This window comes from Podarcis vaucheri (assembly GCF_965113315.1).
Source record: "Podarcis vaucheri genome assembly, chromosome: 8".
NCBI lineage: Eukaryota > Metazoa > Chordata > Lepidosauria > Squamata > Lacertidae > Podarcis > Podarcis vaucheri.
In genome coordinates this window covers 57327164-57346303 of record NC_138766.1, presented here as the reverse complement: position 1 = coordinate 57346303, position 19140 = coordinate 57327164, and the positions used below count along the sequence as shown (strand labels likewise).

General features: G+C 42.1%; 1 protein-coding gene across 2 annotated transcripts in view; it reads left to right on the top strand.

Moving 5' to 3' along the window:
• The first annotated feature begins 2120 nt into the window (after positions 1-2120).
• TOX (thymocyte selection associated high mobility group box) overlaps positions 2121-19140 on the top strand; it is a 211063-nt gene continuing 194043 nt past the window's right edge. The window contains exon 1 of one of the 2 annotated variants that reach the window (XM_082233849.1): positions 2121-2993. In XM_082233849.1, coding sequence (XP_082089975.1) covers positions 2859-2993 — 135 coding nt within the window. In that variant the 5' untranslated portion in view covers positions 2121-2858. The remainder of the gene's footprint in view (positions 2994-19140) is intronic. The other variant, XM_082233850.1, reaches the window with a different exon arrangement.

Here is a 19140-nt window from a genome sequence, read left to right as displayed (position 1 = left end):
CGGTACCTATTTATCTACTTGCACTGCGTGCTTTCGAACTGCTAGGTGGGCAGGAGCTGGGACCGACTGACGGGAGCTCACCCCACCGCGGGGATTCAAACCGCCGACCATGCGATCGGCAAGTCCTAGGCGCTGAGGTTTTACCCACAGCACCACCCGCGTCCCTACAGGCTCTGCTGTACAGGGCTCTAATCCCAAACACACTATGCATACATGTAAATCTGCCACTGTGAACATGTGGTTTTTGTATGTATGATTATAGGGGCAGAGACTCATCAACGGTTTTGCCCAAGCTTGCAAGGAATTCAGCCTTACAATCAGCTTGACAAAGGCTGACGAATTTTCTACATGTAGGGATTTTTCTACCTGATTTCCAAAATTATAGGACCAGGACCATCGTTTGTGATAGCCCTGCACATGCTGTACTTGTTTATGTATCTAGAGCACTAAAATTATAATTTGTAAAGGCAGGAAAATGGGGAAAAAATAGTTTCACTATATATACTAAAATAAAAGCTTTTATAGATCAGTTAAGCTAAATGATTATTATCAAATCCCATGAATTAATGCACATTCAGTTGTCTTTTGTGTTAAATGAATTTAATTACTTTTATAAATTACTTTTATAAATTTTGACTACACCTGAACCACATACTTGTACCAATTCTTGAATTAAACAAACCTAACTGGCCAAATCTGTATGACAACAAAACTAGAACAGGTTTGCTGAAGGGATTAAATGAGGGGGAGACCCATAAACACCACCTTGAGCACCCTAGAGAAAAAGGTGGGATACAAATTCAATTAATTCAATAGTAAAAATAATGTTTTGTGTTTTCTTCATTTTTTGGCCTCTGATGTTGTCCCCACCCCACATGCACACTACTTTTCAAAGCTTTGCTTTACTTTCTTATGCCACTTTCCAGTTTCATTGTCCTAAATAATCATAACAAAAAGGCCATGTTTGCAAGATGTATACATCATCTAAAATTGTACATTCTCCAGTCCTGCCACTACCACTGCATCCAGGTGGCTGAAGTCATTATTCCCATTTTATGTGCTGGACAACTGAGACCCATATGGCTGAGGGAAAGATGTCACATGCCTTAGGAGTTCCCAAGTGCATGGGGAAGTTCCCCATATTGTCTTACTGCTCTGTGAGCATTCAAAATCTCTTTGTGGTGTGCAGTAGGCCAGGCCAGTGAAGCTTTGAATTGCTTCTCTCAATCCTCATCTTGGCTATTAATTTCAAAATGCCTCATTTCAGTGGTAGAGGGTCTGCTTTGCATGCAAAAGCTCTCGCCTTCAATACCAGTATCTCCAGGTAGAGCTGGGAGACACTCCCTGCATGAAACCCAGGACAGCCAGTGCAGGTCAGTGTTGACAATACTGAGAAAGATGGACTAATGAATGGTCTGCCTCGACATTAGGCAGATTTTTTGTGCAAAATGCCTTGAAGCATCAATCTTGCATTCTGGACATAGGAAGCTTCCTTTTACAATGTCAGACCACCAGACCACCTAGTCCATTTCTACCTTGTATTCGCCATGACCTGTTCAGGATCTCAGACAGTTTCACATCACCAGCTCCCTGGTGAGGCATGGCCCTGAACCTGCAAGTGACTGCAAGCCCAGCTAGATCCGTTGGTCCGAGCATGGTGCTGATAATGCCCAGGTTTCAAGTTTGCTCCCTGTATGTGACAGCTGCATATTCCTGTATTGCAGGGGCTTGGACTCACTGATCCTCGAGGTCCCTTTCAGCTCTGCAATTCTACACTTCTAACCTGCAGGCTGGAGCTGCCTTGAAGAAGTTCAACTCTGCACATGCTCAGAGGCTCCCCCCTCTCTTCCACATTGCTTCAAAGGGTCCAAGAGCAAAGCTAAACTACTGGGGACAGGCAGGAAATGGGGGCTCGGCCTTGCTCAAACCCACCCACATTTTCTCTCTTCTTTTAATCGTCTCCTGTCTCCCCCCCCCCTTTGCCTCGTTTCCCCTTCCTCCTTCCTACAGAGATGCCATAGTAACTAGCCCGGGTAAGGGCAGAAGTGCAGGAGGAGAGTTGGCAAGGGAGGCCCGGCTGGCGGGCGCCACAGCGCCCCCTGTCTGCACTCCGCGCGCGCTCCGCGGCGAAAGCAGCAAATGGCTCTGGATTCGCGAGCTCCTTTGTGTGGAGCACACTCGCAGCGAAGCGGCCGAGGCGCACGCCGGCTGCCTCCTCTCCGCCCTGCCGCCAGCGACGCGGGGCAGCCCTGCCGGAGCCGGGGGTCCGCCTCAGTCCGAAACCCAGCGGCTCGACGGTAGCTAGCGGGGGCTGGTGCTTTTCCCCCTCCGGCTCTCTCCCTTGACTCCTCTCGAGGCAGGGAAATAAAGACCTCCGAAATAAAGCCGCTGCAAAGAGAGCGGAGAGCGCGAGCGAGAGGGCGCGGGCTGGGCAGGGAGAGGCGAGGGCGCCAACTCTCCTCAGGCGCAGCGCGGTCCTGGGCTGCTTCGGCGAGCGGCGCGTGGGGGGACAACGGAACTCCTCGAAGTTACCTGCCCGGCCGTGAGAGAGAGAGAGAGGGGAGGCGGCTTTTGCCTCAGGTAGCCGTCGCCGCGCCCGGCAAGACCGGTGCTTTTGGGAAGAGTTTCTCTTCCCTCCCACCAGCCCTTCTTCTCTTTCACGAACCGCAAACGGATGTGAGGCGGGGAAGGTGTTTCTTTCCCACCCCCCTCCTGCTTCTCCTCAGGCACCTCAGTTTTCAGGGGTTTCCCCGCCCCCCGATTTCTCGCTCGCTCGCTCGCTCTCTCGTTTTGTTTTGTTTTGCCTGAACGCCGACACGAAGCGGGAAGACGAGGAGTTTGCTCGATGTTTTAGTGCGATGGACGTACGGTTTTACTCGCCGCCGCCTCAGCCGCCGCCTCAGCAGCCGCCGCCACCCTCGCAGTCCGCCGCCGCTCCGGAGACCCCTTGCCTGGGACCTTCTCCTTGCCTGGACCCCTACTACTGCAACAAGGTGATTCGGCGTGAGGGGGGGCGGCCCTGGCTACCCCCACCCCACCCTCTCTCTTTCCTCGAAGGGAGTTTGGCTTGGTTGGCAGATGGCTGGGCAGCTTGAGCGAGACTTGGAGCGGGGCAGGTTGCAGGCTGGAGCCAAAGGCACCACCAGCGCCGTGTGTGTGTGTGTGTGTGTGTGTGTGTCTGCTTGCCTTGCCGTTGTGCAATGTTTGTGTTGTGCGCGGCGGCGGGGGAGGCAACTGGGCGCTTTTGCGAAGCCCCTCTCGGCCTGTTGTGTGGGGTGGCCTGGGCGCCTTCAAAATGCAAATCCATGAATTGGCCGGGGGGGAGGGGGGAGGGGGAGAGAGAAAGCCGCCTCGGGCTCGCAGCCCTTACTCGTGAGTAAGTCCCATGGCAATTTATGGAGAATCCAACGCTCCCGGGACTGCAGCCCTGCCTAAGCGCAAAGTCTTTTTTCGAGTGCCCCCCCCCTCTCCACGCTTGGGATGCTCATGCGGGAGATTTAAATTCACCCCTCTTTGGGGTGTTACTTTAGGGGAGGGAGACTCGAAGGACAAAGCGTGGTCAGATCGCAGGCTGGACAGGGTTGGGGTGGGTGGGGGGCTGTGGGGGGGTTTCCAAATTGCAGAAGCGTGGCAAGTTTTGTATCGACTAGAAGGAAGCCCAGAATCAAACTGCAACCATTCCCTTTATAACTTGATTCAGCGCTATCAGAACAAGTTTTCTCCTAAGTAGGAAAGACGAGGCGAAATTTGCAAAGCCCTGGGCAGGGCAGAAAGAGAGTGGAGTGTGCTGCTCAAGAGTTTCGCGGGACTTATTCCAAGTATGTGTGCATAGGGTTGCAGTCCGGGTCGTCGTTTTCTCCTGTCTGGTTTTGTGCTACAATCTTTAACGCTTAAGGCTTCTGCCCCAGAACTTCAGGGCCACTGATTCCTTATTTTCCACATTCTTTTTTCTCCCTGGCTTCGGCCAGCTGCTAATACTACTATGCATGATGTGCAACTCCCTCCACCCTCCTCTGTTGTAGAATGGGCAGTGCTGGCCATAGGAAATAATCAGGAAGTGCAAGCTTTCCAAAACACTCCCCCAGGAGGGGAGAGGAACAGAACTGCGAGCAAGCATTGGTAGTAAGATTTGTTTAAACCTGGGTGCCTGTTAAGCTTTTGTTTAAGCGCATAGGCTGGAAGGCTGGAGCTTTTGCAGGCAGCACCAGATCTTTTTGTGTATGTGCCATATAAACTCCACATCTGACTAATCAGCAGCTGGCTATTCCTTGCTAGTTGGTGATTCTGTGCTTGGTTTGATTTGCAACAGAGAAGGCATTAAAGATGCCCTTTTACAAAAGGGGAGTGTGTTCACTTTATGTTCGAAAGTGGAGTGTGGGCATAAGCCCTGGGGTTTTTGTCTGTTGTCACCGGTGTGTTTGTGTTTAGGAGCTATTTCAAGTGTTTGTCTAAGGCAAATTGCACCTAGACATAGTGCTGTAAATACAGACTTCTGTTTTGCTGCTTGTTTTAAGAACACAAACTGTTGCACTGTGATAAAGACCCATTCACTTTTCAGGAAATATTTCCTGCATGATATCATCTGTCATTCATTATTTGAGGAACCCTGATGAGGACAAGACTTAAGAGTGTCCTAACATCTTAAACTTGGAGCTTGATGGCAGAAATTCATTAGGTAGATTTGTGTACAGTGATCATCTGGGCTGCAGCACTTGGGCTTTTAATTGTTACAATCAAGTAAAACCCTTCCTTTGAAAAAGTTACCTATTTTATAAAGAAAGAAAGAAAAGATTGAAGTTTGGATAGCAGGAATGAACCCTGTATATGTGCCAGGCTGTTCATGTGCCGAGGCTTCTTAAGTATTGAGCAATGATGATTATAGAACTACTTTCACTCTGTGACTTGCCACTATAAAATATAATCTCGATTATCTTTTATTGTGAATTGTAAGCCTGCCATGCTGAAAAGTAAAGAAGCATTGGGTAGAATTAATGACATAAGCGCCAAAGTGCCTGAAGAGCCATTTGGCAATGAAAACTGGACGAACGGTTATTAAATCTATCAGTGATTTAAAGCTTCAAAAAGAAGGTAATGACTTGAATACACATTTCGCTCATCATACTCAAGATGGTGAGCCAGATTTAATTTAAAAGTTAAATGCTTTGGAAAATCAGGAATTACGTTAATATATTAAATCATTTTCCAATTAAGTGCTTTAAATCATTTTGGGTGGCTATCATTTTTGATTGAATAAATTAATTTAGAAAGCTTCCCCCCTTCTCTGTTTGCCCTATGTTCCTAGTCAGTTTTTTATTTGCCCCCCCCAAAAAAAAAAACCTGGTTAAGTCCAAGCATAAAGAAGCAAACTTCTTTTGACTCTGAAAATGAGGCACTCTATTTAACTTAGTCAGGACTGATAATGGATTTCAGAAATGCTCAGTTGTAAGACTTGCTCTGTTCTTATTTCTTTCTTTCTTTCTTTCTTTCTTTCTTTCTTTCTTTCTTTCTTTTTCTTTTTCTAAGCTTAGGAATGACATACCAGGAATGTTTCTTGTAAAACAACATTCTTCAAGCAATGTATATCTCTGTCAAACAGCCCTGCCAATGACCATTGATTATAGAAAATGGACTTAGAGTAGCTTTGCTGGCTGGGCCCCTATGAGGCATGTGTTGACTGAACATCTCATTTTCCTCCAGTCCCTCAGCCCTATCTATCCAGGCTGATTAACTTTATGTGTGCTGTTATTCTTGGGTACAAAGAACATTTTTATGAACAGCTGTTGGATAATTTCCCCCCTAAATGCTGCATCATCTTTAACAGATTTTATGAGTACAGATGCAATGGGAAGCCGTATAACCTAAAACACTAATAGCAGACATGCCTGTGTTCACCGTTTCCTCTGAACTTTCAAGCTGATTAGACATTGCAGGGCAAACTTGTTTGCTTTGTATAAACTGTACTATAAGCTGCATTTACTTCAGAGTGATCCCTTTTAAGCCAGTAGAGTGGATCACAGTCTTAAACTTGTTTGAAATGATTGGAAATCAATCAGTGATCCTCGGGTGCAGGTCTTCTGACATACAATGTCATAGTTCATGTGTAGTATAAGAGTTGGCCGTATCTACATATGTTTGTGGCGCAAGTTAAAATGAATCACCCTTGGCCATGTTTTAAACAACATACAATAGTATAGATCTTTCTGCTCTGCTGATTTTTCTGTTGGCTGTCTTTGTTTCAAAAGATGACTGAGGTCTTTATAAACTTAAAAATAATGTCCCGAAACATTTTAGTTGGCCATTGCCATGTTTTGCCTTTCTGCATAGTGTGCTTTGTACGTATTGTATTGGATCATGTTTCTTTCCCATCAAAACCTCAGAGGGAGAAAAGTGAAAGAACAATGCAAACAATGTTGGTTATGGCAACTGTGTGAGGTATCTCTTGTACAAACAGAGAGAATGGATGGTATGCTGCTGTATATAGGTCAGCCTCTGAAATAACATAGTGAAGCTCATAGGCTGGGCAGGCAGATTTAGACTTGAGGTAATATGGTTTACCTCTGAAACTTCCAGGAGAGCTGTTTAGGGATGGCAGCCTAGATCCTCATAACTTAAATTTCCCTGGAAACAATTCTGTTGTTATATGCACAGGGCATGAGCACAGCAGTAAAATAACTCACTAGCCTTCTGCTGTTTAGAGATGTCATGCCTTTAGTTTGAAGATATATCCATAAAAACCAGTATTTACTCCTTACATATACTCATTTCTTATGTACTGTGAGTAGACGGTTGCTTATAATTTTTGTAAAGTTGCTGTTATTTTGAGCACAGCTGAACTGTTTAAGTATCTGCTTTAATATGATTTTGTTTTGACACTGGTAATAACAGAGATGCTGACTTATGCCAACGACAGGAGGGGCATAATGGCCTTAATGGCTCCCAAAAGCTAGCATTGCAAAATTATGTACGGATTTTCTCCCACCCCCTGAGAGTTACTGGTAAATATATATATGCCCATGGCTCATTTGCTGTTTACTTCTTTATACTTGCCAATGCAGTGGAAAAATACAAGCTGATTAGATAGAGAGAGAGAAAAACCTAGACTAAACAAAATGGGGGTAGGGAGCAATGCAACGTAAGGAAATGAGTACATAAAACTTCTTTGTGGGCAAGTAGTATTTTAAAACTTCTTTGTGACTCCATAGTCAGAAAACCATCGTACTTACAACAAAGATTCTTGTTAGTCTTTAAGGAGCTATAAGACTCTTTGATATCTATGTTGCAATCTACAACACAGTGCAAAACAATTACCCCTTGGAAAATGTTTATAGTGTTTATTTTACTATTGTATCTTTATCATGCCAAACCAAAACTAAAATTGAGCTCTTTATAAAATGTCCCAAAAGTGTATCTCTTTCACAAGCATGCTTTGTTTCTGATGCCTGGTAGTCAAACTCCTACTCCCCATTGAATTCTAGGAGAGTCCCTCAGGAAAACTCTAAAGTGCTTACGTAGCTAATATTTTGAGAAATTTCAACATCTGTGTGGAATCAATTGGGTGTTGAATAAATTTTGTTCTTTATTATTTTCTTGAAAGGGTAGTTTTGGGGGCTCGCAAAACATTTTTACTCCATTTTTACTCTTAAAGAGAGAGAAACTGTGCTTGTATTACAGATTTGTGTGTTGATGTTTTTAATAAGCTTTGATACATTTTATGGTACCAGTTAATGGCCACTACTTATTGTGGACAAATTAGATTGCAGTAGTCCAAAGAAGCTCAACAACTTTTGTTCCCCTAAAAAAAGCCGAACAACTTTGACCTGAACCCCTAAAAAGGGGATCACTGCCAGTTTTTAACTCTGTGAGTAGATCACAGTCTCTTGGGAGTTGGCCGCCCCTGACATAGTGAGTTAGATTCTCTAATCTGTGTGTAATAATGAGTGGCTCAGACCATCACTTTACCTATAAGCAGTGACTTCTGCCAGTCCTCTCTTGGGAAAGGCCTGCACGAAACATATTCTCGTGAATGGATTCAGCAGGAGCTCTAGATTCCCATTCATTGCAATTCCCATTCATTGCAGCTGAAATATTTGCTGTGTTGACCATGTTGAACTAGGACATGGATGAGGCCCTTCAGATGCAGTTGAACTCCAGTTCCCATTAGCTCCAGCCAATCTGTGGTCAGGAATCATGGGAATTGTAGTCCAGCAACATCCGGAGTCTCACAGGTTTCCCAAACCCTGGTGTGGGGAAATCAGGATATACTGTGCAGCTTGACCTGTCACGGTTTGAGATTTTCCAGCTCTTATGTCCTGATCTTGAAAGGCTTGTGTCCTCTGATACCAAAAAGTATTAGATAGCACAGAGCTATTTTCACAGTTACTTTTTTTAACAAACAAACCACAGAAGTTTTGATAATAACATAACCTAATAAAAATATAACATAATAAAATATATTTAGGCTCCCTACCAAGGATACAAACCTAGTAAATGAAATGCCATTGATTCCAATAGACTTTGCTCAGAGGCATGTCTGTTTAGGATTAGGGTCTGAATACTTGCATTAGGTGAGAGACCAGAATTCCTGAAACTCTATATCCAAGGCTGACACAATAGCACATACTGAATACTCCTAGCACAAGCTTTCCCCTTTCAATCAGGGTTTCACAAACTTTTAATAGAAAGTAGGCGTCCATTCTCTTCTATCCATGCTCTTTGTGTCAAAACATATAACGGTGGCAATTTCTGACATTATTATTTTTTTACAAAAGTGATGCTTGCTCTGTGTGGATGTTTTCATTAAGGAATTGTTATTCATTAAGAAACCTGTTATAAGCTGATCAGTAAATGAGGTTCTCAATGCAAGTGCCAATAAACAGTTAATTATAGACAGCGAGACATGGAATTTGCTTAACCCAAATGAGTTTTTCTGGTGGTAACATTTTTCCCCTACAACATTGGGCTTGAAAATGGCAACCTTGTAATATACTCTGCAATGAAAAGTACATTCCAGTTTGGCAACAGATTAGACAAAAAATTCTGTTCAGTTTGTTGTCTGTGCTGCACTGTTCAGCGTAAAGTGGATAAATGCTCTGGGCTGAAGATACATCTTTTGTACTTGCATTTTAAATGTCTGTTTGTATGTAGTCCTTTCATGTTCTTTTGCATATATATGCAAGTATATAGATATAGATATAGATATATAGTTACTTTCTTCAAATCTACTTTAGTGTATAAACCAAGAGAAGTTTGTTTTTGTATAATTGCTGTGCCCCAACCTCTTGTCAAACCATTTGATTTTGTTGGTTGTTGGGTCACCAGTCTTGAAATGATTCTGAATAGCTTGCATATCCATATTTGTGTATGAAACATGTTGGATTACCTTCACACTAGAAACCAGTAGCCAACGATTAGCCAATTTTGTTTAAATTGATGCACACACTATACATATATATTGTAGCTATTGGCTGTGTGCAATACATCTCACTAGTGTTTAAACAACTGCATTGTCTCCTGGTCTATTTCTGAGTACAAATTAGTTACTGCCATTAAACAAACAACTTGGCATGATGGTACTGAAGGACTGCCTTCTTCCTCATGGACTGCCTGAATGGTGAAATTCTCCTTGGAGTTCCTTTGCCCACAGAACTGGCCCTGCCATTAGACAAAGTGACATTAAGCTGCCTCAGGCATCTGATTTTGGCTGTCACGAAAGGGCAGCAAATTATTTAATTTATTATTATTATTTTTAAAGAGGGGGAGAGATGCTTGCCAAAATAAGTAGCTGTGGGTACCTTTGAGCATACTATATCCTGTTCTGTCTCAGACAGCAAAATGTTTGGGACTGGCTTTGTTCTCTGAGTCCCCAGCCTTTGAAGGTATGGTGGATGGTCTGGCCTTTTCTGTTGAAAGGCCTTTTCTGTGGTGGTGACTCAATTATGGAACAGTATCCCCAGGGCAGCTTCTTTGTCCTAGTACTGTATTCATTGGGGTTTTTTGTTTTATCAAGTGAAGACAGTTTTATTTCATAGAATCATAGAATCATAGAGTTGGAAGAGACCACAAGGGCCATCGAGTCCAACCCCCTGCCAAGCAGGAAACACCATCAGAGCACTCCTGACATATGGTTGTCAAGCCTCTGCTTAAAGACCTCCAAAGTAGGAGACTCCACCACACTCCTTGGCAGCAAATTCCACTGTCGAACAGCTCTTACTGTCAGGAAGTTCTTCCTAATGTTTAGGTGGAATCTTCTTTCTTGTAGTTTGGATCCATTGCTCCGTGTCCGCTTCTCCGGAGCAGCAGAAAACAACCTTTCTCCCTCAGGCCTTTTACATTTGGTGGTTGTGCTAAGGTACAACTGGTTGTTGTTCATATTGTATCAAATTTTTTTGGTCAGCAGTTTAACTACGTAGCATGAATTAATCTGAAAGCCTTTTGACAGAACAGCAGGAGAGGCAATCTTTGGAATAAGTGAATAAAAGTATCAGTCATTCCTGTCCCTATCACTTCTTTGGCTGGCTTGTCCCATAGACCATAATGTCACTGAAGACAACAGCAACTTGTCATGAGAAGCCCTGTATCAGTTTCTCCCCTCAGTACTGCCACCTTGTTTATTCAATACATAGTCCTTTCTCAGGACTGCACACACCATACATTTAAACCACTGGGAGCTGTAGTTTACCCTTCACAGAGCTACAGTGCTCAGTACCCTTAACAACATATAATTCCAAGGATTCTTTGGGAAAGTCATGTGCTTTGAATGTGTGGTGCTTATACAACCTCTGTCTCCTTTGCCCAACATTCTCTGCTTTTCAGTTAATTGTCTTCCATTTCTCAGCCACCACATCCTGACTTTAAACCTCCTTCTTAGCCCTCTGCTTTGACATTGCCCAGCACTTCTGTCCTTCCTATCTCAAAGCTGCATAAGCTATGGATGGGCAACTGGTCCAGATGCCATTGGACTCTAATGCGGGGGTAGGCAACCTAAGGCCCATGGGCCAGATACGGCCCAATTGCCTTCTCAATCCGGCCCACGGACGGTCCGGGAATCAGCATGTCTTTACATGAGTAGAATGTGTCCTTTTATTTAAAATGCATCTCAGGGTTATTTGTGGGGCATAGGAATTTGTTCACCCCCCCCCAATATAGTCTGGCTCACCACATGGTCTGAGGGATAGTGGACCGGCCCATGGTTGAAAAAGGTTGCTGACCCCTGGTCTAATGCCTATCAGGGATGAAGGGAGTTGTCGTCTAACAACATCTGGAGGGCCATAGGCAGCTTACACTGGCATTAACTTTTCCTGCAGTGAGCCTTGTGTAAAGGTTTCAATGATGCAAGCCAGATAATTTTCTAGTACTTTTATTCTCCATGGGAAATTTTCCATTTCTTAAATTCATTAGTAATGTTGTCAATATCTAATACCATATTGGGCAAGCTTGGAAGCTTTTAACTTCGTTGACTAACTAGAACTACAATAAACATGCTAAATTAGATAACATCAGGAGCATCGGAAAAAATTTGTGTGCAAACTGATTCTTTTCTGATGCATCTGGGGGGGGGGGATCCAATTCTTCTAAAAAGAAGCCCACATCACTGGAAGTTTTCTCTATTTTCCTATCTTCTCCCTGGTATTCTTATCCTGTCTCTAAGCTATGTATTTCCTCAGCTAAACCTAACCTCCTAGAAAATGCCTCACTCCACACAACCCCAACCTCTCTGGGGCACAAATGGTAGGAGGGAAATAGGACAGGCAAAACAAGAACAACCAAAACAACCTGTGTACTATTTGTATACTTAATTTGTTGAAATCAATTATATCCAATTCAGCATTCTTTTCAAAGGTATATAAGGTACTGGCATCATACAGGGATTTATGTGTCCAAGGTGGGCCAGTGCGCACTGGCAGAGGAAGAGGAGTGCGGGGGGAGCGCAACGCCCCCAGCAGCACAACCCCCAGGGTGCCATCACGGCTGCTCCCCCATCTGCACTGGGCGCCCCGCCTCCGCAGGTGACGTGACCCGCCCCCAGGACATGCGCCCTGCCCCTGCGGGCGGTGCACCCCACCCCCGCCAGCTCTCCGCCACTGCCAGTGCATACTGTCGTTCATGTAATGGGTTTCTCAACATTTGGAGGAAATGCCTCCATTGTGCATGTGATGGGCAAATGGTAGAGTCCTCCTCCTTTTCCTTATTGAAACTGATACTATCGAAAGAGGGATACACTGTGTGGAAACAGCAATACCAGGGTATAGGCATCCTGCATATGGTGGGTCTGTCTGTGCTAAGGATCAAAGGCTTCCCCTCACTCATTCCAGCTTTCTCTCTACCTGTGCTCACTTTATCACTGTTTTCCACAATAGAGGAGCAAAGGACACTATCCATATCTAGCATGCCTACTTGATTCTTTTGGACGCTAGTCTTCCTGCTGTGCTCGAAGAGAAGTTGATGACCCTGCTGTCATTAGATGGGGAAAGGGATTTGGTATAAGAACATGAATTTCATTTCTTTTTTCTGCTGTGGACAGTGCTGAGGTAATCCATTGGTGTGTCATCTAGGGCAGCGAGGGTCAGAAGATACAGTGGGATCATCGCCTACTGGTAGAACTTTGGGTAATTTGCAATAGAATGGAAGGATTTATGCCCCCTAATTGCTAAACAAGAGCAATACACCAAAATGATCCTTCTCCAAATTAGACTGCTGAAGTGAAAAAAAGAAGATTTGAATAACCATGAATGGATTTTTATGTGAAAGGACTGTGAATTCAGCTTATTTCTGGTACTCAAAGCAAATCCTTGTGCTCAGTAGCTGCTCAGAGGGAGGCTCCATGTTCTTGGGTATTCCTTTGGAGCAGGCTATTGCTTTCTTGCCCTACATACACACAGAGGAGGATCACTTTGTCTAATCCATGTAGAATTTGATTTATAGTTATAAAACATACATAAAGGGAGAAAAGAACTATCATTTTACAGGTTTCTGTGTTATATATTGTGGTTAGGCTGAGTGGTATCCTACGTGTTCTCATCCATTAGAGTGTCCTCTCATTCACTAGTTAGTTTCACTTTGTAAGCTTAAAGATTTCATACTCAGGGTCTCTTAACAGTTAAGGCATAGTTAATCTGTGTGGGGTAGCCAACATAATGCCGTACAGATGATATTGGACTATAGCTCTCATCAGCTCTAGCCATCATGGCCAATGGCCAAGGATGATAAGAGATGTAGTCCAAGAGATGTATACGGAGGGCATCATGTTGATTACTCCTGATCTATACTGAGCAATCCTCTCTGGGTTAAGAACATAAGTAATAAGTAGTTACTTGCCTATGCTTTGGAAGAATCCTAACAACACTCACACACTAGTATTCCTCCAGAAACTGAACAGTCTATCTTCTGCCCATCTCCACAAGAAAACAAATATTTATATCTGTATGTCTTCTCACCCCGTTAATATATGATGTTATAACTACTGAAGATGTTTTCCTAAAAATCCATATCCCTTGCCCATTTAATAGTGGAAAATAAACTACCAGTTCTGTGGTTTTCAGCTGTGAACATAATAAATGACACTATAGTTCTCCTTCTTTCAAGTTCTAGCATTGTGATACTTCAGTATTATATTCCATCACAGCCACCCTTTGCGAATGCAATCAAATTTTTGAATGGGCTATAATTCTTCCACTTTGGGCAAGGCCATCCTTATATCTGACAATAAATGTTTAATGTGTTGTATTTCTCCCCCCTCCCCCCCCCCAAAGATACATGTATTGTAAAGCTTGTCAATTTATTTCTGGATCAGTCCAGTTTTTGTTGTTTACAAGACTTGCTTTCCATGGAAGAGGCTTCCAATGTTACAAAGTCCCTTTGGCAAAGAATAAAATTAAGCTGATACACATTGTGCATATCAGCCTCAAGTAGCATGCTAAAAAAAAGGGGGGGAGCAAATGTAAAATGACAAGAAAAACTTTCAACAAAGGTACATTTTACATTTGGCAAATGCAGTAATTAAAATTAGTCATAGAAACCTACAGATAGTAGAGCTTAGCATCATAGTTAATGATTTATTTTATGTTAATGACTTTCTGCTAGGGCATAAAAGACTGCTCATAATGGACTCTCAATGCTCTATTCAGTTGCCAAGGATAATGGGATAATCTTCCCCAAAATTAAGCTTTTTTTGAAGTATATTATGCTGTTATTTTTCAAGTTAACTCTTCAAAATTTATTGCAGCACTAATCTTTCAAGACCTACTTGTATCCTTAATGGAAATGTGTTTTAGAAACATCAGGTTCCTTGCTCGTTAACCAGGTCAGTTAATTATGTTGGAAATGTTTCATTTTATGTTTAGTTTTATATTCTAGAGATTAATATTCATGAAGTGGAAGTCTTAAATGTGGCGTTAGGTTCTGTGCTGAAGCTGTAGATGTTCTAGCGGATTGCTTAAGTGAAGGGGTTGGAATATAAAGCTTTTTAGAAATTTCCAACCCATAACTAACTGACCAGTAATGAAACCATTTTTTCATTTTGGACTAGGGTGTTTGTGGGTTCTTTTTTTAAAGAATGTTGATAATTGGTTATAACCAACACTATATTTCAATAACAGATAATTTGCCTACTGAAGTTTGCATAATGTGCTAATCATGTCTAGTGGTTAATAAAGGCCTCCTCTCTCACTCCCCTGATGGCTATAAAAGGCTATTATGTTTGTGGCAGCAGTTCAGGTACAGCTGCTGTGTGTTAATAATGCATCATTGTCCCACTAATAAACACAGCAAAGGTCATCACCCTAAGCACCTAAAATACCTATTTTCTATCCAAAATATTTATTAACACCTTAAAAGCATATCTATTCATTTTAGTTAACTGTATGTGAGTTAATGACACTCATAGCTTCTTGTGTATCAAAGCTTTTGACTCCTCTGTTGTACTGTGGACATATGTTAGTGTTGTAGGTAATCTTTTACTGCTATGTTCCCTTCCCCCACCCCTGCCCATTTTAGCAAGCTGTGCAGTATGTCAAGACTGGTCTGGCGTTGTACAATTAACTAGATATGCTGATTAGTAGTAATGCTTAGTTTTTAGGTGGCTTAGTTGAAGATCATAGGATAAGAGATCAGGCTGGTGGGATGAGGGACAGGGGCTTTTCTACCGTTGCCCTATAGCTATGGAACCCCCGTGCCGAAATGTACAAGCAGCCTCCTCCCTGAGAGTGTTTAGGTGGCCTCTGAAAACATTTTGGTTTAGGATTGCTTTTAATGAGGAGTTTTAATAGGCAGTAGTCCCTGTTTTTAGAATTTTGGGTGGCTGTATTATAGGGACAGAAATCCAATCACCTAGAAAGATATGAAATGTTACCATGGTGCTGTTTACATTTTATATGGTTTTAAATTGTTTTAAAAGTTGCCAGCTATCGGGGGAAATACTGAATTTTGAACGGCACCTAGTAAAAGTATTAAATAAGTAAAAAAATAAATGAATACACAGTCTTGAAGACTGGCTGACAGTAATCATAGTTAAAATGTAGTGACGTTAATTTGTGTTTGTGGCCAGGCACACATGAGTAGGGTGTGGATGAGTTTCTTGCATCTGTTTGTGCAGTACACTTATTTAAGTTTTAGTTTAGTGCTCTGTGCTGTATGTCCATGGCCTGTTTGTTACTCACATATTCCCTTTTAAAAGGCAGGGATTGCTGTATTCATAAAGGCTTTATAAAATATACTTTCTCCAGACAAAGAGGATTCACATGGGATTTCCATTTTGCCAAGGAAACATGCAAATCAATAGGCCAGCACTTATCTGCATTGAAATTAGGTATACTGTAATTTATGGGCATAGCAATATTTTTTCCTCTGTGTTCCATAGCCTAACATTCTTTAAGGTAACCCTGGTTATGTCTCCTTGCAGAGAAGCAACTGAACAAATCTCATTTTCATATCATGTGCTATTGTCTCATGTTTTCTGTTACTCATTTTGATAACCTTGCATTTCTCCCCTCCTGTTTTGATTTGGAAACAAATGTTCAGAGAGCAGAGTGATTCAACTGTGTTTCTATCATCAAGAGAAATGAGAAAAGCCTGACTAACTGAAGGAGTTGTATTTGTGCCGTACACAGCACACAACAGTTCATTTGTCATGGTTTAAATATATAATACAGACAATAAAATGTGTGCAGGCACAGTTGTGATATATGTAGTGTCTGGCCCCGTTCCTATTGTTCGTGGTCTCTACGGTTGTCATACATTGTTCTTTGCACATCATCCCCTTACTTTGACACAATTTCTAGCTTTCAGTGCTGCAGCATTTTCATTGCACAATATACATGAGTTTGACAGGGTGTGTTGAGGACAACTCTGGCAAGCAATTGATATTTTGAAGTGGCAAGCGTTTCAGCAGCTGCTTGCTTGTGAAAAAGGAATGATAAGATATACTGTATTGTTAGTTTCAGGCAAAGCATTAAGGTTTAAGCTCTGTAAAAATGTACACATTATTCGTCAGTGGTGAAGCAAGTCTTTTATGTTTTTTAGAGCTTAGCTCCCTGGCTGATGTGAACTAGAATGACATTGGTTTAATGGTCAGTAAATGAATAGGAGTACTTTGAATTTGAACTGCTGCCAATTTTGCACCAACAAAGAAACTGACAAAAGAAAGATTTTATGTGAAATGCAAAGCGCAAGAAATGTTTTGGAGGGAGAGGAGTAGCAAAACTCCAAAAGAAATATTCTTTAAGGCAGCGTATAATTTAAATGATACCAAAATGGTTAAATTATATTCATTTCATGTGGCTCAACAGTTTTGGACATAAGCTGTTACATTTAATGTCTTGCAGAACTTGTGTGTCTGCCCAGTCTTTTAGAATATATCTGTGTGGAATTCACAGTGTGTTTTTCTAAGTACCGCACTGTGCCCTGAAGGCCTGTTGGAAGAACATTAGAGTTGTCCACTGCTGGGGTTCCCAAGTATCTCTCGCTATCTGGTAGTGCGAAATTGTAGTTTAATCAGTTGTGGCATTTCCAGTGTGTAACATTCATTAGCAAGGCAATTTGTCATGACTGTTAATAGTCAGAATGCATCTGTTCTCCTCCTCAGTCACTGACCATGATAGGTACAAAGGCAAATATTTCCATTTCTGAACTTAACTTCTACTGAATTGTAATCCATGGTTAACTGCTTCAAGATGCATGCACCAGCAGCACATCAACAGGACTATGTTTCCCCGACTCTGCTTTTTATAGGTTTCCCCCCCATAAAGTATATTAAAGGCATTAAAGGGTAGGCATTCTTTGATTAGTTGTTAAGCAGGAACTGTAAGTTATGGGTGTAGTATTATCTATATTCTGAGAATAACACTATTTAGAATCATATATTAAAATGCATGAATACATATATATAAATAATAGCAGCAAGTATATAGTCTGCCAGTGATTATTTATTTGGAGTGCTCCACTGATTTTATATTCACTTAATATTTTAGAGCCAAAATCTTCCTTTAAATTAAAAAAGAAAAAACTATTATTGTACATAGCAATATGATCAAGATCTAATTAGAAAAACTTTATATGTCCACCCTACCCCTGCAAACTCCCTCGTAGTTATGGTTCTAAAAGTAATAGGTTAATTTATTTCTGTTAGATTTTTTTACACATAGATATTGCTCCTGTGAAAGGCAAAACCTTTATGGTGCATTCTTAATTTTAATAAAAGGTCCTCTACATTTGATACTTAAAAAAAGAAGAAGAATCTGAACCCAATGTTGATAAAATCTCTTCCTACTGATAACAAAACTGTTACTGTTTAAGTTCTCATTTAGCAGTTAGTTGGTACGCTTCAGTGAATGTTGTCAAAAAGGCTTTTCTCTTGAGTGATAGCCTTGTAGGAATGTGAATAGAGATTTTAATTGTATATCATGTGTGTATATCAGAGTGAGTGAATTCACTGACTCTACTTAGCTACATCTTTACAGGTCAAACATGCAAAAATACTGCAATATATATATATATAAAAGGCAGGTTTTGGTGTCTTCGGGTGTCTTCCCGTGTAAGAGTCGGGGTGTCTGGGCGACGTCAGGCTGGTGCTTTCGGCTTCTTGTTACTGGAACAGAGCAGAATCTGGTGTTTGAGTTCCTATAAATACTGTTGAGGGGTGTTGAGTTCCAGTATTTATAGGAACTCAAACACCAGATTCTGCTCTGTTCCAGTAACAAGAAGCCGAAAGCACCAGCCTGAAGATGACGAGTGAGACCTCGTCGAAACGTCGCCCAGACACCCCGACTCTTACACGGGAAGACACCCGAAGACACCAAAACCTGCATTCCTGTACCCGTGAAAATCTACGAAAGCATATATAAAAGGTCCTCTACATTTGATACATTTGACAGCCATTCAAAACAAATACAACCCCCCCAAATACATCCTGGACCTGACCAACCACTGCCTAACCAACACGTACTTCATCCACAATGGACAAAGATACAAACAGATAGAAGGAGCACCTATGGGATCACCCCTCTCACCGGTCATCGCAAATTTGTACATGGAACACTTTGAAACCAATGCTTTAGACAAGTCAGAACACAAACCCAAACTTTGGCTCAGATATGTTGACGACACCTTTGTAATTTGGCCACACGGGAAAGAAAAACTAGATAGCTTCCTCACACATCTCAACAGCCTACACCCCAAAATACAATTCACTATGGAAATAGAAGACAACAACCAACTCCCCTTTCTTGACGTCCTAATCTACAAAAAACCTGATGGCTCCCTAGGACACACTATCTACCAGAAAAAAACACACACCAACCGCTACTTACATGCACAATCACACCACCACCCTGCACAAATAAACTCCGTAGCCAAGACTCTCATCTCCAGAACCAAACGCCTGGCTGACAAAGACCACTTGACAACTGAGTTACAGAATCTCTCAAATGTGTTAATCGCCAATGGATACCAGAAAAACAGGGTTACGAAGCTAATCCAAAAAGAAACACCCCCCAAAAACCAAGACACAGAAGAAAACAATGGCATGGCCCTCCTTCCTTATATCAAGGGCACTACAGACAAAATCAGCAAAATCCTCCATAAACACAATATCAAAACAGCCTTCTGCACCAACCAAAAAATAGCCAATATCCTCAGAAACCCAAAAGA